At 39.6% G+C, this 27,443-nt stretch overlaps 1 protein-coding gene across 5 annotated transcripts in view; it reads right to left on the bottom strand.

The window, feature by feature from the left end:
* The window catches only part of CDH17 (cadherin 17), a 102,728-nt gene that overhangs the window by 22,255 nt on the left and 53,030 nt on the right, over positions 1–27,443 (bottom strand). For 4 of the 5 annotated variants that reach the window (XM_017648912.3, XM_017648911.3, XM_036995507.2 and 1 more), the window contains exons 4-12: positions 23,509–23,643; positions 22,461–22,599; positions 20,352–20,510; positions 20,050–20,249; positions 17,546–17,677; positions 17,067–17,217; positions 12,906–13,121; positions 10,954–11,030; positions 8,588–8,779 (exon numbers count right to left, since the gene is read on the bottom strand). In XM_017648912.3, coding sequence (XP_017504401.2) covers positions 8,588–8,779; positions 10,954–11,030; positions 12,906–13,121; positions 17,067–17,217; positions 17,546–17,677; positions 20,050–20,249; positions 20,352–20,510; positions 22,461–22,599; positions 23,509–23,643 — 1,401 coding nt within the window. Of the gene's footprint in view, positions 1–8,587; positions 8,780–10,953; positions 11,031–12,905; positions 13,122–17,066; positions 17,218–17,545; positions 17,678–20,049; positions 20,250–20,351; positions 20,511–22,460; positions 22,600–23,508; positions 23,644–27,443 lie in introns of those variants that run through there. The other variant, XM_073229838.1, reaches the window with a different exon arrangement.

A 27,443-nucleotide genomic window follows, 5' to 3' on the forward strand; every position in this document is an offset into this window, starting at 1 on the left:
CCTCCCAGACCTCGCCCTATGTATCTTTTCATCTGACTGTCCACCTGTACCCTTTATCATATCTTTTTTTTTAATTTTTTAATTTTATTTTATTTTGTTATCATTAATCTATAATTACATGAAGAACATTATGTTTACTAGGCTCTCCCCTACCACAAGTCCCCCCCACAAACCCCATTACAGTCACTGTCCATCAGCATAGTAAGATGTTGTAGAATCACTACTTGTCTTCTCTGTGTTGCAAAGCCCTCCCCTTTCCCACATCCCCCACATTATACATGCTAATCATAATACCCCCTTTCTTCTTCCTCACCCTTAGCCCTCCCTACCCTCCCAATCTCCCCAGTCTCTTTCCCTTTGGTAACTGTTAGTCCATTCTTGGGTTCTGTGATTCTGCTGCTGTTTTGTTCCTTCAGTTTTTCTTTTGTTCTTATACTCCACAGATGAGTGAAATCATTTGGTATTTGTCTTTCTCCACTTGGCTTATTTCACTAAGCATAATACCCTCTAGCTCCATCCATGTTGTTGCAAATGGTAGGATTTGTTTTCTTCTTATGGCTGAATGATATTCCATTGTGTATATGTACCACATCTTCTTTATCCATTCATCTACTGATGGACACTTAGGTTGCTTCCATTTCTTGGCTATTGTAAATAGTGCCACGATAAACATAGGGGTGCATCTGTCTTTTTCAAACTGGAGTGCTGCGTCCTTAGGGTAAATTCCTAGAAGTGCAATTCCTGGGTAAAATGGTAAGTCCATTTTGAGCATTTTGAAGAACCTCCATATTGCTTTCCACAATGGTTGAACTAATTTACATTCCCACCAGCAGTGTAGGAGGGTTCCCCTTTCTCCACAACCTCACCAACATTTGTTGTTGTTTGTCTTTTGGATGGTAGCCATCCTTACTGGTGTGAGGTGATATCTCATTGTGGTTTTAATTTGCATCTTTTCATGTGTCTGTTGGCCATCTGAATTTCTTCTTTGGAGAACTGTCTGTTCAGTTCCTCTGCCCATTTTTTAATTGGATTATTTTCTTTTTGTTTGTTGAGGTGCGTAAGCTCATTATATATTTTGGATGTCAAGCCTTTATCGGATCTGTCATTTACGAATATATTCTCCCTACTGTAGGGTATCTTTTTGTTCTATTGATGGTGTCCTTTGCTGTATAGAAGCTTTTCAGCTTGATATAGTCCCACTTGTTCATTTTTGCTTTTGTTTTCCTTGCCCAGGGAGATATATTCATGAAGAAGTCACTCATGTTTATGTCCAAGAGATTTTTGCCTATGTTTTTTTCTAAGAGTTTTATGGTTTCATGACTTACATTCAGGTCTTTGATCCATTTCGTATTTACTTTTGTATATGGGGTTAGACAGTGATCCAGTTTCATTCTCTTACATGTAGCTGTCCAGTTCTGCCAGCACCATCTGTTGAAGAGACTATCATTTCCCCATTGTATGTCCATGGCTCCTTTATCGAATATTAATTGACCATATATGTTTGGGTTAATGTCTGGAGTCTCTAATCTGTTCCACTGGTCTGTGGCTCTGTTCTTGTGCCAGTACCAAATTGTCTTGATTACTATGGCTTTGTAGTAGAGCTTGAAGTTGGGGAGTGAGATCTCCGCCACTTTATTCTTCTTTCTCAGGATTGCTTTGGCTATTCGGGGTCTTTGGTGTTTCCATATGAATTAGTTCGTTGAAGAATGTTGTTGATAATTTGATAGGGATTGCATCAAATCTGTATATTGCTTTGGGCAGGATGGCAATTTTTACAATATTAATTCTTCCTAGCCAGGAGCATGGGATGAGTTTCCATTTGTTAGTGTCCTCTTTAATTTCTCTTAAGAGTGTCTTGTAGTTTTCAGGGTATAGGTCTTTCACTTCATTGGTTAGGTTTATTCCTAGGTATTTTATTCTTTTTGATGCTGTTGTGAATGGAATTGTTTTCCTGATTTCTCTTTCATTTAGTTCATTGTTAGTGTATAGGAAAGCCACAGATTTCTGTGTGTTAATTTTGTATCCTGCAACTTGGCTATATTCCGATGTCAGTTCTAGTAGTTTTGGAGTGGAGTCTTTAGGGTTTTTTATGTACAATATCATGTCATCTGCAAATAGTGACAGTTTAACTTCTTCTTTACCAATCTGGATTCCTTGTATTTCTTTGTCTTGTCTAATTGCTGTGACTAGGACCTCCAGTGCTATGTTAAATAACAGTGGAGAGAGTGGGCATCCCTGTCTTGTTCCCGATCTCAAAGGAAAAGCTTTCAGCTTCTCGCTGTTCAGTATGATGTTGGCTGTGGGTTTATCATATATGGCCTTTATTATGTTGAGGTACTTGCCCTCTATACCCATTGTGTTGAGGGTTTTTTATCATGAATGGATGTTGAATTTTGTCGAGTGCTTTTTCAGCATCTATGGAGATGATCATGTGATTTTTGTCTTTCTTTTTGTTTATGTGGTGGATGATGTTGATGGATTTTCGAATGTTGTACCATCCTTGCATCCCTGGGATGAATCCCACTTGGTCGTGGTGTATGATCCTTTTGATGTATTTTTGAATTTGGTTTGCTAATATTTTGTAGAGTATTTTTGCATCTGCGTTCATCGGGGATATTGGTCTGTAGTTTTCTTTTTTGGTGGTGTCTTTGCCTGGTTTTGGTATTAGGGTGATGTTGGCTTCATAGAATGAGTTTGGGAGTATTCCCTCCTCTTCTATTTTTTGGAAAACTTTAAGGAGTGGGCATTATATCTTCTCTGTATGTCTGATAAAATTCCGAGGTAAATCCATCTTTCCCGGGTGTTTTTTTCTTGTGTAGTTTTTTGATTACTGCTTCAATTTCTTTGCTGGTAATTGGTTTGTTTAGAGTTTGTGTTTCTTCCTTGGTCAGTTATGGAAGGTTGTATTTTTCTGGGAAGTTGTCCATTTCTTCTAGGTTTTCCAGCTTCTTAGCATATAGGTTTTCATAGTAGTCTCTAATAATTCTTTGTATTTCTGTTGGGTCCGTTGTGATGTTTCCTTTCTCGTTTCTGATTCTGTTGATGTGTGTTGATTCTCTTTTTCTCTTAGTAAGTCTGGCTAGAGGCTTATCTATTTTGTTTATTTTCTCAAAGAACCAGCTCTTGGTTTCATTGATTTTTTCTATTGTTTTATTCTTCTCAATTTTGTTTATTTCTTCTCTGATCTTTATTATGTCCCTCCTTCTGCTGACTTTAGGCCTCATTTCTTCTTCTTTTTCCAATTTTGATAATTATGACATTAGACTATTCATTTGGGTTTGTTCTTCCTTCTTTAAATATGCCTGGATTTCTATATACTTTCCTCTTAAGACTGCTTTTGCTGCATCCCACAGAAGTTGGGGCTTTGTGTTGTTGTTGTCATTTATTTCCATATATTGCTGGATCTCCATTTTAATTTGGTCTTTGATCCATTGACTATTTAGAAGCGTGTTGTTAAGCCTCCATGTGTTTGTGAGCCTTTTTGCTTTCTTGGTACAATTTATTTCTAGTTTTATACCTTTGTGGTCTGAAAAGTTGGTTGGTAGGATTTCAATCTTTCGGAATTTACTGAGGCTCTTTTTGTGGCCTAGTATGTGGTCTATTCTGGAGAATGTTCCATGTGCAGTTGAGAAGAATGTGTATCCTGTTGCTTTTGGGTGTAGAGTTCTATAGATGTCTATTAGGTCCATCTGTTCTAGTGTGTTGTTCAGTGCCCCTGTGTCCTTACTTATTTTCTGTCTGGTGGATCTATCCTTTGGAGTGAATGGTGTGTTGAAGTCTCCTAAAATGAATGCATTGCAGTCTATTTCCTCCTTTAGTTCTGTTAGTATTTGTTTCACATATGTTGGTGCTCCTGTGTTGGGTGCATATATATTTATAATGGTTATATCCTCGTGTTGGATTGAGCCCTTTATCATTATGTAATGTCCTTCTTTATCTCTTGTTACTTTCTTTGTTTTGAAGTCTATTTTGTCTGATACTAGTACTGCAACACCTGCTTTTCTCTCCCTATTGTTTGCATGAACTATCTTTTTCCATCCCTTGACTTTTAGTCTGTGCATGTCTTTGGGTTTGAGGTGAGTCTCTTTGTAAGCAGCATATAGATGGGTCTTGTTTTTTTATCCATTCAGTGACTCTGTGTCTTTTGATTGGTGCATTCATTCCATTTACATTTAGGGTGATTATCGATAGGTATGTACTTACTGTCATTTCAGGCTCTATATTCGTGGTTACCAAAGGTTCCTGATTACTTTCCTTACTATCTAAGAGTCTAACTTAACTCACTTAGTATGCTGTTACAAACACAATCTAAAGGTTCTTTTCTATTTCTCCTCCTTTTTCTGCCTCCTTCATTCTTTATATATTAGGTATCAAATTCTGTACTTTTTGTCTATCCCTTGATTGACTTTGGGGATAGTCAATTTAATTTTGCATTTGCCTCGCAATCAGCTGCTCCACCCTCCCTACCATGATTTTACTACCTCTGGTGACAGCTATCCAACCCTAGGAGCACTTCCATCTATAGCAGTCTCTGCAAAATCGATTGCAGTGATGGTTTGTGGGAAATAAACTCTCTCAGCTTTTGCTTATCTAGAAATTGTTTAATCCCTCCTTCAAATTTAAATGATAATCTTGCTGGATAAAGTAATCTTGGTTCCAGGCCCTCCTGCTCCATGGCATTTAATACATCATGCCACTCCCTTCTGGCCTGTAAGGTTTCTGCTGAGAAGTCTATGTTAGTCTGATGGGCTTTCCTTTGTATGTGATCTTATTTCTGCCTCTGGCTGCTTTTAACAGTCTGTCCTTATCCTTTATCCTTCCCATTTTAATTACTATGTGTCTTGCTGTTGTCTTCCTTGGGTCCCTTGTGTTGGGGGATCTGTGGATCTCCAGGGCCTGACAGACTATGTCCTTCCAAAGATTGGGGAAGTTTTCAGCAACTACCTCCTCAAAGACACTTTCTATCCCTTTCTCTCTCTTCTTCTTCTTCTGGTATCCCTATAATGTGAATATTGTTCCGCTTGGATTGGTCACACAGTTCTCTCAATATTCTTTCATTTTTAGAGATCCTTTTTTTTTCTCTCTGTGCCTCAGCTTCTTTGTATTCCTCTTCTCTAGTTTCTATTTCATTTAGAAACTGTATCCAACCTGCTTTTAATACCCTCCATCGTGTTCTTTAGCGATTGGATCTCTGACCTGAATTCATTCCTGAGTTCTTGAATGTCTTTCCGTACCTCCATTAGGATGTTGATGATTTTTATTTTGAACTCCCTTTCAGGAAGAGTCACGAGGTCCATATCATTTAAATCTTTCTCAGGAGTTGTACTAACAATTTTACTCTGGAAAGGTTGCTTTGGCATTTCATGTTTGTACATGGCACCCTCTAGTGTACAGAAGCTCTATTCTGGAGCTGCTGAGCCCCTGAAGCAATGTCGAGGGTCACAGGGGAGTGGTGCTGGTGCCTGGGGGAAGGAAGGAGCTGTTCCCCACCTCCTGGCTGCTGTGCCTGTCTCCACTGCCTGAGCCAGTGGGCCAGTCACACAGGTATAAGTTTTTGTCCCAGAGCAGCCGGATAGGGATCCCTGCTTTCCACAAGTAGCCAGAATCCCAGTGTCCCCAGGAACTCCACCTGTCCCAGCTTTCCAACCCCATAATCAGAAGAGTCTCATGAAAGCACCATGAAATGTAGGTTTGTGCTCCCAGCGCAGATCTCCGGAGCTAGGTATTCAGCAGTCCCAAGCCTTCCACTCCCTCCCTGCTCTGTTTTTCTTCCTCCCGCCCATGAGCTGGGGTGGGGGAGGGGCTCGGGTCCCACGGAGCCACAGCTCTGGTACATTACTCCATTCGCTGAGGTCTGCTCTTTTCTCCAGGTGTGTGCAGTCTGATGCCATCCTCTTTCCTGTTGCTTTCTCAGGATTAGTTGCGCCAATTAAATTTTCTAATTGTATCCAGTTTTAGGAGGAAGCCTCTGTCTCTCCTCTCACCTCGCCATCTTTAATCCAATCCCCCTTTATCATATCTTTTACTGCTTAATAAACTAGTAAATGTAAGTGTTGCTCTGAGTTCTGTGAGCTGTTCTAGCAAATGGCCAAACCCAAGGAGGGGAGACCTGGGAACCTCTGACTTACAGGCAACTGGTCAGAGGTACAGGTCACAAGCTAGGTTTTTGAAGTGGGGCAGCCTTGTGGACCTGAGTCTCGGCCTGAGGGATCTCCAGTGTCTCCAGGTAGATGGGTCAGAAATGAGTCAAATTGTAGGCCATTAGGATGGCGTCAGAGAATTGTTTGGTGTATGGAGAACCCACACATCTAGTGTCAGAAGTGAAGTGTGGTTGCACTGTGAGAGGAAAGGAGAAAAAAAGGAGTGATTTTTCCCCTTTGCGGGGCACTTGTTAAAATGACTGATTTGCAGCCTCCCCTGCAGACATTGAGTCAGCCATGCCTGGGACACCCCATTTGACTCTTGGGTTAGGCAAGTTTGGCCCCCTCGGCAAGACGGGAAATATCTGTCTGCAGGCAGAATCTGCCCTAGTTCTAATTAATCAGAATTAAGATAATGCCAGAAATTTATTAAGTTTACTATCTGCTGGGTGCAGTATAAGTTACATATGTATTTTCACTTCTAATCCTCCAACATCCTTATTGAGAAGGACCTAGCATTTCACCCATTTTTACAGATCAGAAAATTGATCTGAGAGGTTGCATCATGTGGTCAGGGTCATGGCAACAGCAGGCCTCGACAGAAATCATTTCCTGAGAAGAGCCAGAGATCTGCGTCAAGTTTCCAGCTCTGCTGCCACTGGGGACCTGACTGTGTCTTGCAGCAGGCTGGAAGTCATCTGCACAAAGGGGCTTTTCTCTGCCTCCCTCAAGTTGCTGTGAGAAGCACAGGAAAGTGAATGCAGAAGTGCTTCATACAGGGAAGCAGGCTACAGCTATAGAGTACGGGCTCCTCGCTGAACTTTCCCTGCAGCTAGCACATTTGTAATTCAGATGAATAGTAGCTGATAGAATTGTGACTGAGAAATTTAATTTCTGGATATGATACCAAAAGCACGGTCAACAAAAGCAAAAATATACCAGTGGGACTACATCAAACTAAAAAGCTTCTGCACAGCAAAGAAAATTATCAGCAATGTAAAAAGGCAACCTATGGAATGGGAGAAAATATTGGCAAACCATGTATCTGTAATGGGTTTTATGTGCAAAATACACAAGAAATAACTACAACTTGGTAGCAAAAAAACCCCAAATAACCTGATTTAAAAATGAGCAAAGGACTTGAACAGACACTTCATTTGAATAGACCACCCACTGCAAACTCTGAAAACTGCCCTTGCCTCTATCGTTTCCTTCTGGGGTTCTTTTTCTCCACGTAGACAACCATGAAGTTGCAAAGGCTCCAGTTCCAAGTGTCAGACTGATACAGAATGCCGATGGTTTGAGTCGGTCTCCACACAAACCCCTCCTAGAACCCAGTGAGGCCTGTTGTCAGAGCAGGAGTACGTGATGGCAGTGGAATCGGAACTCTTAACAGCCTGCCTCAGGACTTCTTCAGCACAGCACTTTTCTCCCTGCGTTTCTGTCCATTGTCTGTGAAATTATTCTATTTTGTCTTCATTTTTACCCTCTACTTCAGCTTTCCTTTATTCTGGTTCAAAACTTTCCTCCAGAGCCTTATTTTGTAGCCTCAGCAAACTGTACTATAAACCTTCAGCATTCAACCACATTTGCAGAGTCTCTATCGCTGTAACTCTGATCCCCTTTTAGTTCTAAACATACCGGATGACACTGAGTGCTGCTTCCTATTGAGCCACCTGGTAAACCATGTACATACTCAAAAGCATAGATAGGCAGTCACAAAGAAAAGTTCAGGATCAGGTGTACGTGATGAGGGATGGGTGTAGATTGAGGGAAGAATGGGAAGATCCTGTACAAAGAAGCAGGTACTATGGTAATTAAGACATTGACTCTAGACTGCCCAGTCCTTATAAGAGAGACAAAGCAAGGCTTAGTGGGCTTGGCAATTCCATAACAGATGAAAGTAAGGGGCGGGGAGAGGAAGGGATGAAAGGATACCTGGTTATTAAATCTTAAAAGAAGAGCTACCAATTTCCACTCATTATCAAAAAGGGTCTACAGCCTAAAGGACTCACAGGGCTCATCCAGTCTCCTACCCCACATTTGCAAAGAGGGAAGTAAAGCCCTGAGTACTCCAACTTAGAAAATAAAAATATAGAATATTTAAATTTGAATTTCAGATGAACACCAATTTTTAGTATTAAATATGTCTCAAATATTGCATAGGATATACTTGTACAAAAAATTATTTATCCTATATTTTATGTATTTTATATGGCAATCCTACCTCCCTTCATAAAGGTTACGTGGTCTGTTATGACAGACCCAGAACTAGAATCTGGACTTTTTGTCTTTCAGGGGGACAAGAATGCCTGACAGTGCTCCAGGAGCCCCTCACCATACCTGAGTGGTCATCACTAATAAACCACTTCTGTTTGTAAGTCTTTGTACTGTCATAAGTAAATTAATCTATGAAAAAGACAGATTCCATTAAAGGGGCTATTTACCTTTTTAACCATGACATATCCAGCGTTGGTTTGGGGATCTGTTTCAATCCCCAGGCATCCCTCACTGTCTCCCTCTGTAATACGGTACAGGATTTTAGAGCTTCCAGTATTTGGCTCATCAGCATCAGTGGCCTGGATGGTTAAGATGACAGACCCGACAGCCGTGTCTTCAGAGAGAGTCAAGTTTCCATACTAAGAAGAAAACAGAGAGAGGAAATATGAGAATGTCCCTTGTCATCAAGCATAATTGCCAAAGGGCAAACTTGTCTCTTTGGTTTCCCGATGGACACAAGTCATAGTCTGCATCAATACTTAGCAAGAACGTTTTTCCCACTGATGAATACGTTGCAGTTGACTTTGACATCAGCTATATTCATAGACCAATATCCATTGTACCAGGAAACACAATGTCTCAAAGAGCTACTAGTAGGATTTCAAAACAAATTCCCCTTTCCACATTCAATATGTTTAATAAGGATAATTATTATATTAGTGATAATATTAAAAAATTACTATGTATTGAGTACCTATAATGTGTCAGTACTTTACATACATTATTTGGATCAAACAGCCTGGATATGAATCCTAGGCTTGCCACTAATGAGAGGGGTGACCTGGCTTCTCTAAGTCTCCATTTCATCATCTAGCTAACTGAAATAATAATAATAGAACCTGCTTCCTGTCTGCTGTGGGGATCAAGAGAAATACTGCACTTAAAGCCCCTTAATTCCTGTCACATAGTAAGTAGAGTGGACCCTTGAATAACATGGGTTGGAACTGCACAGGTTTACTCATCCATGGTTTTTTAAAAAAATATATATTAGAAAATGTTTTAGAGATTTGTGACAATTTGAAAAAACATTTTCTTTTATCTAGCTTACTTTATTGTAAGACTATCATAAATAATACACATAACATGCAAAATAGGTGTTAATTGACTATTTATGTTATCAGTAAGGCTTCCAGTCATCTATTATCCATCTATAATCCAGTAAGCTATTAGTGGTTAAGTTATGGGAAAAGTCAAAAGTTATACTTGGAATTTTTACTGTACAGGGGGTTGATGCCTCTAAGTCCCACATTGTTCAAGGGTCAGCTGTACTTAATGAAGATAAGTGACAAAACACCTTATTAAGTGGCTGTATTATCAACTCCACTTGACAGAAGGGCAGAGAATTGGAGATATAAAATCCATGCAAGACCACACAGCTAATGAGTCACAGAATTAGGATTCAAACCCAGGTTTGTCCAGAGCCAAAGCCTCTGCTCCTAATCGCTGACCTAGGTCATCTCCCACTCTGCCACTGAAAATCCCCCGGCTCATCTCTCTGGGCATCGTGACCTTCAAAATGGCCAGAGGCAGGGACAGGAGAGGACATGACAATGAAAGAAACCAACTCACTCTCTCGATAGCCCAGTTTGCATTTCAAAGCTCTGAGACTCCTCAATCTAAAAGCCAAGGTAGGTGAAATGCAAGGAAATCACAACACAAGGAAAAGATCATGAAGGCTGAGAAGAAGTGGGCTCTCTATCTCTTGTTGCTCAGTCTCTGTGTCTGTTACACAAGATACGTTCAGTCTCTTACTGCCCAAAACCCTCTCATAAATCAATTCCCTTTCTTTGTCAAAGCCTCGTTCCTATTTTGATATATTATCATCATCATAGGGCTCTGGGCTGCCTCATAGCTGACTTCAAACATGACATAACAATCTAGTCAAATGGGCTTCTCTCTGTTCCAGAACACATAGAGACATCCTTTTAAGGGGAGCAGTGATAAAACCACCCCAAATGTAAAGCCATCAAAATAAGTAAACACTTTTTTATGTTCTCAACTAATCTTTTTTCTCCTGCTCTTTCTGTGCAATTCTCCTACTTCTTGCAAATGCCTTGAGCACATTTTTTTAAATTTAAAACAAAGATTGGTTTTTTTCTTCTCCTTTTCTCTTACTTTTATGCGAAATGAGTTTAAATTGCCAATATTCCAAATATTAAATTTTTGACTAAAAAATGCTTAAGACCTAACAGTAATCTGTTTATTGTCACAAAATATATAATGACAAATTGCAAGTAGCCATTCAACTCCTTTTCATTTGACAAAGACTGTGGTTGTAGCTTTTAAGCAGTCCTTGGAATAAATGAGCCACTGGCAGAAGTTTATAAACAGATGTTCTCAGATACTATAACAGTGAATGTTATTGTTCCCTGAAGATTTCGCTGAAGATGGTGTCTGGGTTTGTTAGCTGTGCATTAACTAAGGCTACCTGTTGCATCTGGCATTTTTTCTAACTACTCTCTGTGTCTTTCTTTGATAAGCAGGGGTCAAGCAATATGAACAAAGGAAAATACAGTGAGTGACAATTACTCACATCTGATTTTTCAAAGATCGGTATCTGATCATTGATATCGATAACGTTGATTTGCACGTGACAGCGGGTCGTGAAATCTGAAAATTAAAGTCACATAACAAAAATTTTTACTGAAAATCATGCATTAAAATCAGAAATCTGCAGGAGAAACACTGGCAAGGAGAATGACAGCCATAGCTTCAATTTTGCTACCAACAGGCAGTTTTTGTTGCGACATGACTTTGGGCTCCCCGCCCGCACCCACAACCAGGTCACTGAGGGGGGCTGCAGACAGCCTGAGAGAAGTTCCCCCAGGCTTCCCATTGCCCTCCACCTGCCCCCTCCTGGGGTAGGCTAGATCCTGAGCAAGACAGTTCCAATTCTGTGAGGCAGCCTCTCTTTTCTAACTAGTGAAACCTATGTAGCCTTCAAAGCCCAGTGCAAAACCATCCTCTCAGAAAGCTTGCCCTCTCAGCACCCCAGCTGGCTGTCTTTCCTTCTCTGAACACTTCCAACACTTACCACCCTACATCTCCTCTGCCCCTAATGGTGGGAAGGTTTGGGGTGCCTGCTCCTTCCCCTCCAAGTAAGGGAGGAAGTGGTATGATCAGTCCCCACCTGATACTTCGATACTCTGAATCATGCCTCAATCAAGGCCAACATTCAGTAGCTGTTTGCTGGAAGAATGGATGGCTAATTGTGTGCAATTGTTAATTCATCATGGACAGTGATGATTTATTATACTCACTTCTGTTGAACATCTTAACATAATGCTAGACAAATACTAGGCCCTTAATATTTGCTAAATGACTATGTTTCAAACATTCTGCATTGGGAGCCTGTTAGACCCCAGTTCTTTTCAGTATATCAACATTTGTGTAAAGGGAAAAAAATGTGAAGCATAGTGTGAAATGATACTTTTTTACTCTCCATATCTGCATAGTCTGTGTCTCCTAGCATAACAGTTACTGAACTATTTGGTGATCTAAGATATAGTGGTAATTAGCCCAAAGAAAGATTCTCAACCTAGGAGTGTACATGCCCTTAAAATAAGCCTCTTTCTGGGCACAAGTATTTTTGTGTATCTGTGCACAGATGTCTAAAAATGTGTACATTTGTCTGAGAATGCAGTTTTCATCAGGTTCTCGAAGGGTCTTGGGACCCCACAAAGATTAAGAACCACTTGCTTTGAAATTATATAAGGAGTAGGGAAGAATGTCTCCTGATATAGTCAAATGGCCAACGAGAAGCTGATAGAAGACAGCACTTCCCAAAAGATGCATTTCTTACCCACCTTCACACAGTAGAATCCTTTGAGTCCAAAAGGGAAAATTGGGAAATGCATTTAGTTTTCTTGTTCGTGATCACAGAAGCCGTGAGAACATGCCTTGTCAACCTCCAATAACAAGAATCTTAATTCAAGATGGCACTAACGCTGTGCTCTGAAATCCATCACTTTGCACCATGGACCTGCTTCCCAGTGGAAGTAAAGGTGGAGCAAGGCAGACATGCTAGGGCAGGTCTATTCCTGGGGACCAGGGGCTCCTTTGACAGCCAACTTTGGACTCCCCCATGATCTTGCCAAACCTTCCTGTGACTGCTCAGGGGTCTGTGGTACTCCCACTAGCCTTCCTTCCCTCTCTCCTTCACTCAGGGTCAGGCTTGTGTTGTGATCTGATAGCTCTCACAGACTTCTGGGGACCTCTCACCATTTTTTGCTCACAGGCACTTCCCCTAATAAAATTCTTACACATTTAATCCCCTCTTGCATCTGCTTCTCAGAGGACTGGGACCAACACAATAACATTGCCTGAGCTGTAACTCTGGCCTTTTCCATGTTGGACCAGCTGCTCCTTGCTGCGTATGTTTTACACAGGAAGCAAGAACTCTTAAATGGCATTAGCGTGGACTAACTGATCATAGCTAGAAGGAAAACAAGTATTTCCCCTCTTGATGGAAAATGTGATACTAACCTTTGTCAGACACGTTCACAACCAAGTGGTATTTTGGAGTGTCTTGCTTCCTCAAGGAATGCTTAGCTAATTGGAATATTCCCGAGTAGGTTTGGACCAGGAAGAGTCCTTCTTCAGGAAATCTTGGGGTTTGCTCTGCAATTTTGTATACTAAAATACTGTTGACAGAGTTTTCTTCATCCATGTCATGGGCTGTAAGAGTCCCAATATTGCTTCCTATGGAGAAGGAAAAAAGAAAACCCATCCATCACAGGCTCAGTGTTTCTGGAAGATAGAGGTCTGAGATCAAGGTGTCAGGAGGGCTGGTTTCTCTGAGCCCTTTCTCCTTGGTTTGTAGATAACTGTTTTGTGTCTTCACATGGTCATTCCTCTGTACATGTCTGTGTCTAGATTGTCTCTTCTTAGGACACCAGTCTTATTAGATTAAGACCCAGACTAATGACCTCATTTTAACTTAATTACCTCTTTAGAAACCTTATCTCTAAATTACAGTTCCCCTTTGAGGTTCTGGGGCTTAGAACTTCACTGTATGTATTTGAGGGTACACAATTCAGCTTGTAACAATGTCTTACAAAAATTCAGGTCCACCCAGAACTTCAAATGTGACTATTTGCAGATTTAAAAATGGTCTTGAGGTGAAATCAGCCTAGATTTAGAGTGGACCCTAAATCCAGTGATTGGTGTTCTCACAAGAAGAGAAGACACAGAGACACACACAGAGAAAGAGGCAGTGTGAAGAAGGAGGCAGAGACTGGCAGCCAGGGAATGCCATAAGCTACCAGAAGCCAAAGAGGCAGGGAAGAATTCTACCCTAGCTGGCATCTTGATTGTAGACTTCTAGCCTCCAGAATGGTGGGAGAATAAATGTGTGTCGCTGTCAGCCACCAAGCTCATGGTACTTTGCTGCTCTCAAATACTGACGCACAGGCAACCGGTGTAACTGAACAAGGGCAAGACAACGACAGGCTGCTTCCAAACAACTTCATGGAGCCATTGCAGACACTGACTCCACCCCAAAGATAAGGTGAGGCAAAGATCAGGCGCACATGCTCTCTGCCTTGCTGCAGTTTACAGCCTCATGTATTTTATTCCTGTGCATGTTTCAGTCCAGGAAGTTACAGAAGTCAGAGGCTATGATTCAGTGCTCCCCCCTGCTCTAGATGACTTCTGATAGGTTCTAGATCATCTTGCTTTGTGAAATAAGAATTATGGTTTCTCTACATGCAGCAAGAATTCCACCTTAGGGCTAAAACTTCACTATATACCTTTTGTCGACTTAGGTTTCACCCTCTCCCCCATATCCACTTACTTGTATGGAAATTTGGAGGTCTTTTGTGGGGAGGCAGGGAAGCACATGTGTTATATCTGAAGTGGAGCTGGACACATGCAGAAATGTCTCGTGGGCTGGGGAGGGGTACATGATGAGTGATAGAGTAGAAGAGAATGTGTATCTAGTGTAGAAGCAGCTGCTATATCTGAAGCCATCCCAACAAAGTCACTTTTGCCCTTTATTAGAGCAGTCATGCATCTTCCCTTACAAAAAAAAGTATCTCTGAAGACAAGTAATGACTCTATAGCATCTTACTATGCTGATGGACAGTGACTGTAATGGGGTATGTGGTACAGACTTGATAATAGGGGGAATCTAGTAACCACAATGTTGCTCAAGTGAAACCTGAGCATAAGATTGTATATCAATGATACCTTAATAAAAAAAATGTATCTCTGCATTGGAATAGAAGAGTACCCTACTAAATTCTGGGTCCCTTGGTGTCTGAGAAGCGCTGCTTTGGATCTTCCCCTCGGCAAGTGAGCATCGCACACACTACACCGCTCTTCTCTTACACCGCAGGAAACCTCCAACCATCAGAGGCACTGTGAGGACCACCGACATCAGTGATCAGAGGAATGCCAGTAGAGGGCATTGCTCAGGGGGAGCAGAGAACTTTGTGGGTGAGCCAGAAGTGAAAGGAGTGCCATGTCTCTGAGCGATAAAAACTAAGAACAAGTGACATCCCAAATTGGGGCATCTCTTGGGGCACTTGGAATATGTTAGGGAGGTGGGGCTTTTATGAGGCACTAAATTTCTCGTATGAACACCTAGGACTTGGTAGCAAGTGGGATTTCAGAATTAATGTTGGCACGCTAAGACTTGGGGACATGAGTCCCACAAGATTCTGATGATAGAAGATATCAAAGAGGAGAATATAAACATACTGAAGAATAATTTAGTGTTTTATTGACCAAGACAGTAAGTGCTCAAAGAGCAGGGGCATTGTTTTATACCTCTTTTAGGCTACGTATATAGAAGAGACTCCCTCTCTATTGATTTAGAAGAATTCCTGGTCCATTAAATCCACCATTCAAGACTTCGTGAATTATTGTTACAAAATAAATTCTCCTCTTTACAGAGGCAAATAGTACACCTAGCCCCTGAACAACTTACTCCACCACCACCCACTCCTTCACCTGTCTCAGCAAACTAGCGTTGTCCTCTTCCCAAATGAGGTAGGCAACTTTTAAAAGGGCTCTAAGATGGCTGTCAACAATCCTGCCTCCCTCCCAAAGTTGATGCCTTTGTGTAACTCCCTCCTGCTGAGCCTAGTGATTCCCTTCTAATGAATAAAATATGGAAAAAGTGATGTATGGTACTTCCAAGGTTATAAAAACACTGACTTCCATCTTGCTCTCCATTTCCATCTCTCTTTCTCTCTCAGCTCTCCCCCTGAATCAAAGGCATCCAGTTAAGAAACACCCAGATTCCTGACTCACAGAAACTGTGAAATAACAAATGTTTGTTGTTTTAAGCTGCTGAATTTTGGCGCAATTTGTTACACTGCAATAGATAACTAAGACACTAAGTGTCAGGCCCTACACAGACTGGAGGTATCATCCAGAGGGGTGTTCAAAGGTCTTTCACCTTCATCCAGCATCACAGACTTCCCCAGATTTCCAAAAAGGGTGGTGCCACAAGTGTTTCTTGGCTACTGTCACACATTCCATTGTTAAAAAACTGTCACTGTTAGAAGGTTCTTCCTTATAATTGACCAAAATCCTTCAAACCATCATATAACACTTCCTGTTGTAGCAAGAATTAGAGTAAATAAAATAAAGGGGACCTAAGCAGAACACACTGGTAATAGTCAGCTTACATATGACTCCTGACAGCAAAAAGAAAAATAATTAGCTCACACAAGCAAGCTGCGAGAGCAGGACTCATCAAGCCTCCAGGACGTGGGTCAAAGGTGTGCGGTGAGAAGGGTAGAGAGATCTAAGGAAATGAAATGTCCCACAAGGCGTGCGAGGACCTGCCTAGGGGGTGAGCAAAGCCCTAGGGAGGGAATCATAAGAGGTTGCTGACCTTGGAAGCCTCTGGAACTTACTTACATGAAACAATGGCCAAAAACATTACAAGAAAGCCAGCCTGCTCAGTCAATGGGCTCAACACCAAGGGGTAATTGATAAGATTTGTTCCACATCCAGGGAAATCCTTAAACTCCCAGAAATCATAGTGTTCTCATAGTAGTTGTCTGTACAAAACTTAAGTTATCCGTAAGACACAATACAAGAAACAAAGCAAGTCAAGAACCAAAGGACAAAAACTGATAGGATCTGAACTTCATCTACCAGCCTCCTGAACTACTATCAACTTCCTAGAGAGGGAAGATCCAGGGTCAGAAGTCAACTTCCATTTATAGTGCTTACAGCAGGGTATCTGAACCTGGGGGTAAATGTTTAAGTCATTTAGCAAATTTGATGAGATTTTATCTGTTACTGAGTTTGTCAGAGAGCAAATAAGAATCTACAGGAAAACCTTGCCTGAGATAAACATATGTATACAGGATACTGGTTGTGGTGCTGGTGGTAGTGGTAACGATGGTAGTAGTACTATAATGGAGGTCACAGTAATAGCCATGGTAACAATTGTGGTAGTTATAAAAGTTCCAGTTTAAGAATACTACCCAGATGTTGTTTGAGCCAAAATACTGTACCTGTATTAGTCCCAAGATGCATTCAAACTATACTGGGCCAGACATGGACAACTGATCCCCAATGAGATTTACCTGCCCGTCTTTTACCCAACAGACAAGAGGAGAAAAGGATTACAGAGTTAACATGGGGAGAACAGTTACACAGCTTTGAACAGCTCTTGTTTCTTACCTATTCTTTCATTCTCCTGGACCTCAAATATAGTCAAAGAAGATGGACATGTAGGTGGATTATCATTAATGTCTTTAACTTTCACATGAATCTGTAGTGGCAATGCAAGTGGTTTTCCATGCTCATCCTTTGCAACCGCATAAAAAATATACTACAACAGGAAATCAGAGTTAAGACATGATCCCTTTATCACCTCCTTTAAAAGGCAAAGAAAACATCTGTGTCATTAACCCCCTCTTTTTCAGTTTACTTAGAACTGGGAAGCAGGAGAAAATGAAATGGGTCAGATCTGTGGGGATAGTATCATGCCTTTGAGAATAACATACCAGGGTTCAGAACACAGTCTGAGGCTTTTTTGGGTTGTTGGGGTTTTTTTTTCATTTGCTTGGTTTTTAAAGTAAAATCGATTCTGCTTTCAGCTGCCCATGGGTGCAGGGCTTTATTTTGTTGCCTGTGAAACAGCTCCCAGTTTTACTCACTGAATCCTTTTCTTCTCGGTCCAAGGGCTGAGTCACATAAATATCTCCTTCCTGGTTGATTGAAAATGGGAATCTGGGCAGCTTCTCCTTTTCAACTAAGGAATATTGTGCATCTCGCTCATTCCACCGCACCTACAGGGCCCAAAGTAAATTGTGAGGGAAAATACATCTGGACAGAAAGAACTGGAAAATAAATAATTTTCGGGTTCTCAATTTGAAATTTCTGACAACCCTGTTTGTGTGTCTATGGGGTTTTTTTTGTAATTATTGAATTACATTTTCATTTTCAACCTAAAATAAGCCTTTTTTTCTCTTTCCTAACAAGTTATATTGCTCAGAAAAAAGCCGAGTATTTTTCTTCTCCAAAGCAATTCTTTGTGAACCCTCAGAAGAGTTTGTGCATTGTTATTTTCGAAGTCTAACTGTGAAGGCTTCATATCCATGAAACACTAATTTAAGAAACAAAATGTACTTTACAGAATTAGGTGAGGATTAAGCCATGATTTATGACCAGCTTCTAAAACTCACCAATGAAGATGATAAGAGTGATAGGAGACACTTTAAGCTCTTCTCCATTTTGTTATTTAAGACATCTGATACATAAAGTACATTCCTCCCTTAAATAGTTTTATAGACTTCAGAGACCAGAATAATTGCCAACTCCTGGCATTATATTTTATCAACTTGGCAAAAACAAATAAATAAATTCAACAGTAAGACCAGTGAACTTGCTACAGAGAGGCTGGCCTCTCTGATGTTCTAATAGTAATGTCACACTTACAGAGGGTTTACCACATGCCTGGCACAATTCTAAACACTTCCATGTATTATCTCTAAATCCACAAGCAACCCTATGAGGCAGAGACTATTATTATCCTCATTTTATAAATGAGGAAACTAGGGCACAAAAACTCAGCTATTTGAAATTTCCACACTAAACTATTCTCTCAGACCAGGTATCAAATACCTTGCAAAGGGTGTCAAGGAACCACCATTGTCCCTTGCTGGGTATTTAAGGACCACCCTCTGTTGAAACCAAAGACCATGTTGTTGGTTCTAAGCAAGCTTCCCTTGTGCCCTAAAAATTCAGTCTGAGTTCTTCTGCCTTAAGCTGCCCTCTCCAGTCTTCTTCTTGGGCTTCAAAACACCCAAAGCACTTTCCCCAGTACTGGCTGTTGGGTGTGATGTCCCTGAATTTCTTTTCTTTGACAGCCCCAGGAGCAAACAAGCACATTTGTTCTGGTTAGCATTATAATCTTTGTGGGGATGACCTAAATAATAAATTTATTTAGACTTCAGGAATGATTTTCAGTAAAATCTGAAATTCTCACAGTAGTGATTCATGACACACTTTCTTAGCTGGTAAGGCAGAATGCCCCTTGCTTTCATTTCTTTTTCACCAGGAGGTCAAGTTGATTAATTCTACATTCAATAAATGAAAATCCTTTCAGGCCAGACAATAGATATGATGGGCTGGGCCTTTCCAGGGTCCCTTAACCTCAACAGTGACATTTTCTTTTAAATCTTAGGTGAACTACACACTGGGAGTTTACATAACATTAATACTTTTTATCCACCTTCAAAAACACTACCTTTCAGTTAATCTCCACAACAACCCAGAGGGTGTTACTATCCCCATTTTATTGATGAGAAGTTGGGATTAAGAACAGTTAAATGACCTATTCACTGTCAATCATTTAAGCAATAGCGCAAGGACGTGATTTTGGTTATCTGCTTCCAAACCCAGAGCTCTCTCACTAGCCCACAGATTTCATGTCAAGGAGCCTCCTGATTGATCTTCCAGAAAAGATCAGATCTGGGTGGCACCCAGATTGTATATCCAAGAGCTCTAAGGTAGGAGGGAGCCCAGGGTGAGAGCATCAGCCATGGAGGTGAGAAGCAGGGAGCATTTACAAGGAAAGAAGTGGCACACACAAGACGTGCCACTGGCGGAGGGTAATGTCCTAAGGTAAAGATTGCCCACTCACTTCTTACTCTCATCCAGTCCTATGTCTCTCCCTCAACCTATGATGGGAGAATCTATTGGATAGAAATATTTCCCATTTCCCACAAGACTGAGAGGCAGCCTTTCAGAAATATTTGACACCCCAAATTAAAATCATGTACCAGTACCATGGCCTGTGCACTATGCACAGCCCACTCTCATGCAGCGACAGTGAATAACAAACATCAGTGGCATTTACTTGGAAGGTGAAAGTGAGTGAAGTTCTCTTTTGAAGTTCAAATGTGTGTGTGTGTGTGTGTGTGTGTGTGTGTGTGTGTGTGTGTGTGTGTATCTCCAAATCCAAGTTGGCAAAGTCCAGAGTTTACCCATGATCGTAAACTCCAGAGAATTGGAGCCAGAGACTTTGTCTTTTTAGTTTGTTTTATAGTTGTGCTATGCAAAAATGTACCTAATAAATGTATCAGTGAAGACCATGAGGGTGAGTCCCCACAAAGTGAGGCCATTGCATAGAAGGCTCTAGGCATTTCTTGGGCACTACCTGAGTGACTTTGATGGGGTGAGGATCAGTCGAGTTTTCTACAATCTCCAGAGGTTCTGGTGCTTTCCAAATATTCTCCTTCACTGTAATATCCACCGACGTGCTGACACTGAAGGAATTCTCATTCTGGCCTCCCATGTCCTTCACGGAGACCACCAGATTGTAGGAAGGATTCTTAATGGGATCCAATTCCAGAGATCCTATGGCAGGGAGGGGAGAAGAGAAAAGGAAAAAGCTCTGAAGGCGAGGCATATCTAGGCTCCTTTTTCTGACTCAGACAATCCCATGAGGGCATCACTTACCTTCTCGGGTAAGTGAAATTGCCCCTGTTTTGTTGTTGATCTGAAAGTACATGACATTGTTGACCTTGGGAAGCTGGATGACAATCTGGTAAAAAAGCTGACCGTTTGGAGTAGATGGATCATCCAAATCTGTAGCATTGACGTACATGAAGGGCTTTCCTGTTTGACCAAACATACCCAGAAGAAAAAAAATGGGTATTAATTGAAACTCAAACTAACCACAGTCACTTTTACTTTCTAAGAAGTGAAGATAGAATGAGGAAGGGTACCATAAGTCATATCAGTGAAGAAATAAGTCTTTATTCTGCTCCTTTTCTCTACAATCCTTTGCTCTAAATCTCTACAAGTCTATTTTCAGGGCCAGTGCAGTCAAAACTCATGAATGTATAAGATCCTTTCAAAGCACAGGATAATTCAATGGATTTCAGCGTAAAGGAATACCAAAAATAGGCATTGTTACAATTTCAGATTCCACATTGCATCTGGCCTTTAAGAACCCCACTTGCTGAGTTTTGGTAACATCAAAGAGCATCCAAAATTATCTGAAAATGCTATTACAATACTTTTCTCTTTTCCAACTACATTGTCTGTTGAAGGCAAGTCTTTCTTCATATGTTTCAGCCAAAACAACATATGGCAACAGATGAATACAGAAACAGAGAATCCAATTGTTTTCGATTAATCCAGACATTAAAGAGATCTGCAGAGATTAAAACAATGTCATTCTTCTTAATAATTCTTTTTGTCTTTGAAAATATAGCTACTTTGAAAATATATTTAAAATATAGGATATTTTAAATAACATATACTATTAAATACTTATAAATATTTTAAAAATATTTATTAAAATATTTAAATATTTTTAATTTTTCCATTTTAATTTATAATATTGACAGATTTAACAAGTGTTGTACTGGAGCCAGCTCATGGCAGTCAATTGTTGAATTTTCAGAAATTCTGTGAGCCAATTATAACACCTTTGGTAGCTTAAAATAGGCTATGGTGGGAGTATTTAGACCATGGAAACCGGCAAATGCTACAAAACAGGGATTTTCACCCCAGAGAGTCAGCTATTAAATATTTATCATCATACTACTAGATATAGCCCACATATCTAGAAGTTCTTTGGAATGATTAATAATTTTTAAGAGAATACAGGAGCCCTGAGACAAAAAAGTTTGAGAATCTCTGATCGAGAAGATCCTACCAGTGAAGGGGAAAAAGGTAAGACCTGAAAGATCCCTACCTAACAGTTTGTGAGTCTTTGGTGTGCAATCTCAGGAACAGAGACAGTGAAATTGCTCCACATAATAAAGTGGAAGGAATATTTTTCCTAGGTTATTGGAAGTGGGCACTGAAGAATGAGAGAGACAGAAAATTAAGTAACTGAGTCGATGAAAATATCCAAGAGTCTTTCCGAGAACTCAGAAGTCTAGTATTCATGTTTATTTTGCGCACTGGTAAAATGGGATTGCCCCTTCAGCTCTCCAAATCTTCAATAGAGCCTGCGGCACACACCTACGCCTTGAGGAAGGGCTTTTGTGGACATGAAAGGTAAAAGCATAGTGAAGGGATGAACCATAGCTGGGAACTCGAAGGGAAGGAAAGTAACTTGAAGCCGGCAGTGACTGTGCAATTCCTGGGAGAATGTGGGAGAGTCAGCTCACCTTCTCAGAGCATTCTAGAGATCTAAGGTGTTCTAAATCTCATCTTAGCAAAGTGGTTCTCACTGCGGGGTGATTTTGCCCTCCACCCCAGTGACATTTGACAACGTCTGAAGACATCTCTGCTGTCACAACTGAGGAGGTGGGTGTTGCTACAAGCATCCAGTGAGCAGGTGTCAGGTCGGGAATGGAGCTACACATCCTATACTACACAAGACAGCCTCTGACAATGAGAGAATTACTGGGCCCAAGATGGCAATAGTGCCACAGTTGCAAAACTATGTCCTAGAGCAATGGGCATAATAAAACAACTCTCAGAGGGTTACTGTGAAATTTAACAAGAGAGTAAGTGTCTAATGAGTGAGAGCTGTAGCTGTTGGTCACCCAAATCTGCCCCGTCTTCCAGACAACCTTCCAAAAGTATCTCCAGGCTCCTGCCTATTACCTGGGCGAGAGTTCTGCCTTACTGAGCCTTCATACTTCGGCTGAAGAAACACGGGTCTATTGTCATTGATGTCCTTCACTTCTATGATGATGGGGACTGGGCCCTCCACTGTAGCTCCATGAGCATCCAGAGCTGCAACCTCATGTCAGAAAGAAAGGGAAACCACCTTGGTGAGTCGGGACCATATATCACACAACCAAAACTCACCCAGAGACAATTAGAGCTCAAAGAACTAATAACCTGGTGACTATAAGGAAGAAAGACACCAATAAAAGACCAAATTGTGAGCTGCTAAAATAGGGGTCCCATCAGTTAAACCTGGCTAATATTGACAGTGTTTTTCCAGCAGTAGAATACGCTAGATACTGGACAGGTTTCTTTCCTAAACAGTTGGAGTCAGTGAAATAAGAACATTTTGAGCTGTGAGACTATGAAAGTGCCATGAACTCTTACAGAGGCATTTTAGCAGTCAACCTACTGAACCAACAGAAGAAATTACCAGACAGCAACCTTTGGCTCGCTCTTTTTTTTTTTCATAATTAGCTCTTTACTGTTCCTGAATATTGAGACCAACCATGAAATTAAAGGGGAAAGACAGAAGGGTCTCTTTAGTTAGCCTCTGGCCATACTTATGTTTCCAGCAAGGCCCAAGGAAACTCACCCCAGTGCTGATGCTGCCTTCTTTGTGGGTCCAAAGCCCACACAACAGCCACAGGCAGATCCCGGGGAAATATCAGAGAAGTGTTGGCTTATGTTTGAAAGAGGTGCCTGAGCATGGCCATACCTGGACAAGTAATGCCATCAGAGGGTCTTGGCAATGTGAGTTGGATTACTTTGGTTAAAAAAAAAAGCCTAAGGAAGAGGGTACCTTTGCTATATATCTCTGTAATTGGTAAAAATGGACAAATGAGGTTTGCAAAGCATGCCATTAATGACAGGAAAGCTTTAACAGGATTCTGTGCAAGAGATGAGAGTGTCAGAAATACTTCCAGGACAAAGGGTGCTCAAAGAGATTGGAGTTAGGTCCCTTTGTCTGGTCTCAATTCACCTGGAGTTGGTGAACAGCTCTTGTTTCCCTGTCCAGGGCTCTGTTGCGATACAGAAGTCCGTCTGGTTGTATCTGAAATATGTCATCTGTCTCTCCAGTTAGTTTGAAATTCACAGCAGGAGGATTGGCCTTAAACTGGGAAGAAAGAAAGATTAAGTTATAAGGAGAAACAATGTCATAGAATTTGTAGAGTCACCAGTTTTAGGTAACATGTTCATTTGTACAATCACTAATAAGTTCTGAGCTTTTAAAGTGATATATTCTTAGAGTGTGCTTGAATATTAACTATTTAACATTCAAAATACATTTCCCTCAAGAAACAATGTATATATGTAATTCACTTATTGACAAAACCCAATTAATACTTTAAATTGTAGCTGAAGTTAGATGGGATTTTTCTGAGGATATCTGAAAGCTTTAACATTATAGCTTCTAAGAAACACTTAAAAAGGTAGCTTTATTGCTAAAATTAAAAAAAAGATGTCATTTAGTGCTTCTAAAAATTGTGGCAAAGATTATGAGACATTTTAATATTAAGGAAAACAATATTAAAGTGCCTTTAACTTGATAAGATTCTATGACCATCTCTTAATTACTTTTTTAGAAATAAAGAGAATATCAACAATTATTCATGGGGTAGCTAGAGCACTTGTAAGACCACAGAATATAAAATTCATATGAAATAAAGCAGACATAAATGTTTAACTTCATTAATAATTTTCATATATTTTATGTATTTTTGTTAACCAATTTAAAATCAATAACAGCCAAAATTATAAAAGATGTAGAGAAACACATAATTTTTGAGAGAAATGTAAATTAATACAATCCTTTTGGAAATAACTTGAGGTATAAAATGTTTATAACCTTTGAATTGAATATTACTAATTAGAATTATCCTAAGGAAATATTTTTAAAACAGTAAACTACATGTTTGCAGTATAATTAGACTTATCTATAGTATTGTCAGAGTTGAAAATTCCTACAGGGTAAAAATGGAAAGATGATGAAATTATTACAGCACGTGAACTTGATAGAATTTTAATAATTAAAATGTTCATGCTACTAATTATGAAGCAGCTTAAGAAACAATCATATGATGTGAAGTTATAAAAGAATGTACAAGTAAATCTAGACTATGATTGTAACAATACCAAATGTATTCATATCAGTGGTCAAGAAAAGGAATTAAAAAAAAACAGTTGGTGTGTTAAGTAGGTAGGACTATGGGTGAAGTTTTTGTGTTTGCTTGTTAATATTATGTTGTTTATATAATAAATAAAAGTGTTACTATTTTATGTTTTAAGTAAAAGATCTGGACATCAGTGGGAAAGGTAGAGTAAGAATCTGCAAAAAACTTTCCCTCTGTAAAAGCAATGAGAAACTAGCAAGAAAAAAAAATCAACTTTCTCAGAACCTTGTAAATTAACCGAATGCTTGCAAAATCCAAGGAATGTTTATTTAAGAAAATTACTGACTCTTAGAATCAAGTTATGTGGTTATTTTGACATGCCCTAATTCCATCATTCTTTTTCCTGATATTCAATAGCCTTGAAAAGCACCAGCCCCATAACTACAGTACTATACAGGAGGCAGAAGGGGTTTGGAGTTACCCAAAAGCCCTGTGTGTGGATATGTGTTATTATCTGACCTATCTGGAAGTTCCCTGAAAAAACCTACTGTCAGGGCTTGTCATTATTACCTTACTCAGAGCTCACTCACTACAAACAATTTTTTACCTGGGGATTTGTCAAAAATAATCATCAGCAATTGTTTAACATTTCAGCTGCCTGAGGTAGTGATAATAGTTGATGCAAACAAAAAGCTGACCAAAAAGCTTAAAAGGGTTTTTGGGGGATGAGATGTCATTAGTGTCATTGAAAATCTCCAATAAATTCCCAAGACTCCAGAAGGCCACATTCATGAATAGGGCTGTGCACATGCCCAGGAAAAACCCGAGAAGGCCCTAATCACTCACCTCTGGCTGACCCTGAAACTCTACATAAGCAGGAAGTGAAGGCAAGGCAGAGTTGTAAACTGCTGCCATATCTTTGAAGGTGTGCCCAAAACATATGCAGACCCTTAGCAAAGGCTGGAAGCATTATTGGTTTGAGGCTTTTAAGGAAATCTCTGTTCAATCATTAGCTGAATACTAAGCTAACCAAGTAGAGATTTCAATGGCCACATAAGACAAAGAATACAGACTTTACAGAATTACTTCAAGAAAGTAATTAAAAAAAATTAACTCTAACAACAAACCTGGAAAGAGGAGGGCATAAAATATCTTGAGTTGCCACATTGTATCATTTTAAATGTTCAGTTTCCAACAAATGACTCAGAGACAGACAAATGAAAAGAAAGTAAGACCCATATATAGGAAAAGAAGCAGCCAATAGAAACTGCACATGAGGAAGCCCAGATGTTAGACTTACTAGATAGAAACTTAAAATTATCTATTTTAAATAAGTTCAAAACTAAAGGAAACAATCTCTAAAGAAAACAATGAGAACAATGTCTCACCAAATAGAGAACATCAATGAAGACACAAAAATTTTTAAAAAACAAAAATTCTGGAGCTGACAAGCATAATAAATGAAATGAAAAATTAATTAGAAAGGGTTCAAAAGTTCAACAGTAAATCTGACTAGCAGAAGAAAGAATCAGTGAACTTGGTAACAGGTAATTGAGATTATCTACCTTAAAGAAATAATATTTTCAGATTGGAAACATAGTAAGACTATCTCTATTCACAATGACATGATATATGGAAAATCTAATTTACGGAAAACCCCAAGGAATCTATAAAGAATTTACTAGAGCTAATAAAGTCTAGTCCAGTAAGGTTGCAGGATAAAAGATCAGTATATAAAAAGCAATTATATTTCCAACACTAGCAAAGAAAAATCTGAAAATGTTATTAAGAAAATAGTTCTATTTACTAGGGATCAAAAAGAATAATATACTTCAGTATAAATTTAACCAAAGAAATAAAATATTTGTAAACTGGAAACTACAAAACATTGTTGAAATAAATTAAATAAATAAATAAGTGGAAAATCCTCTTATGTTCAAGGACTGAAAACTTAATAATGTTAAGATAGTAATACTCCCCAAGTTAAGATACTGATTCAATACAATGCCTATCAAAATTACAGTTGTCTTGTTTGTAGACAAGACAAGCTGATTCTAAAATTCATATGGAAATGCAAGAGACCCAGAATGCCAAAACTATCTCAAAAAAGAGCAAAGTTAGAGGACTTAACACTTTTACTTCAAAGGTACAGTGTTCAAGAGAGCATGGTACTGGCATAAGGATAGATGTACAGATCAATGGAATCCAATCAGGAATCCAGAAATAAACTTTTACATTTATGGTCAATTAATTTTTGATGAAGGTGCTAAGATAGTTCAATGGGGAAAGAATGGTACTTTTAAGGAACAGTGCTAGAACAGCAGGATATCCACATGCCAAAGAATGTACTTGGACCTCTACCTCACACCTTATACAAAAAATTAACTAAGAATAAATCAAAGACCTAAATGTAAAAGCTAAACTATAAAACTGAGAAGAAAACACAGGCAAAAATCTTCAACTCTGGATGAGGCAATAATTTCTTAGAGACAGCATCAAAAACACAAATAAAAGAAAAAATAATAAATTACACTTCATCAAAATTAAAGACTTTTGTGCTTCAAATGACACTATCAAGAAAGTGAAAAGATGATCTATAGAATGTGAGAAAATATTTGCATATGTCTGTTTGCAGAATATATGAAGAGCCCTTAGAACAGTAAAACAGACAACTCAATTAAAAAATAGACAAAGCTAGTAACCACAGTGTTGCTCATGTGGTTGTATACTAATGATACCATAATAAAAAAATAGGCAAAGTATTTAAATAGACATTCTACAAAGAAGGTACACGAAAAACCAA

This window comes from Manis javanica, chromosome 2 (genome assembly GCF_040802235.1).
Source record: "Manis javanica isolate MJ-LG chromosome 2, MJ_LKY, whole genome shotgun sequence".
Classification (NCBI taxonomy): Eukaryota; Metazoa; Chordata; class Mammalia; order Pholidota; family Manidae; genus Manis; species Manis javanica.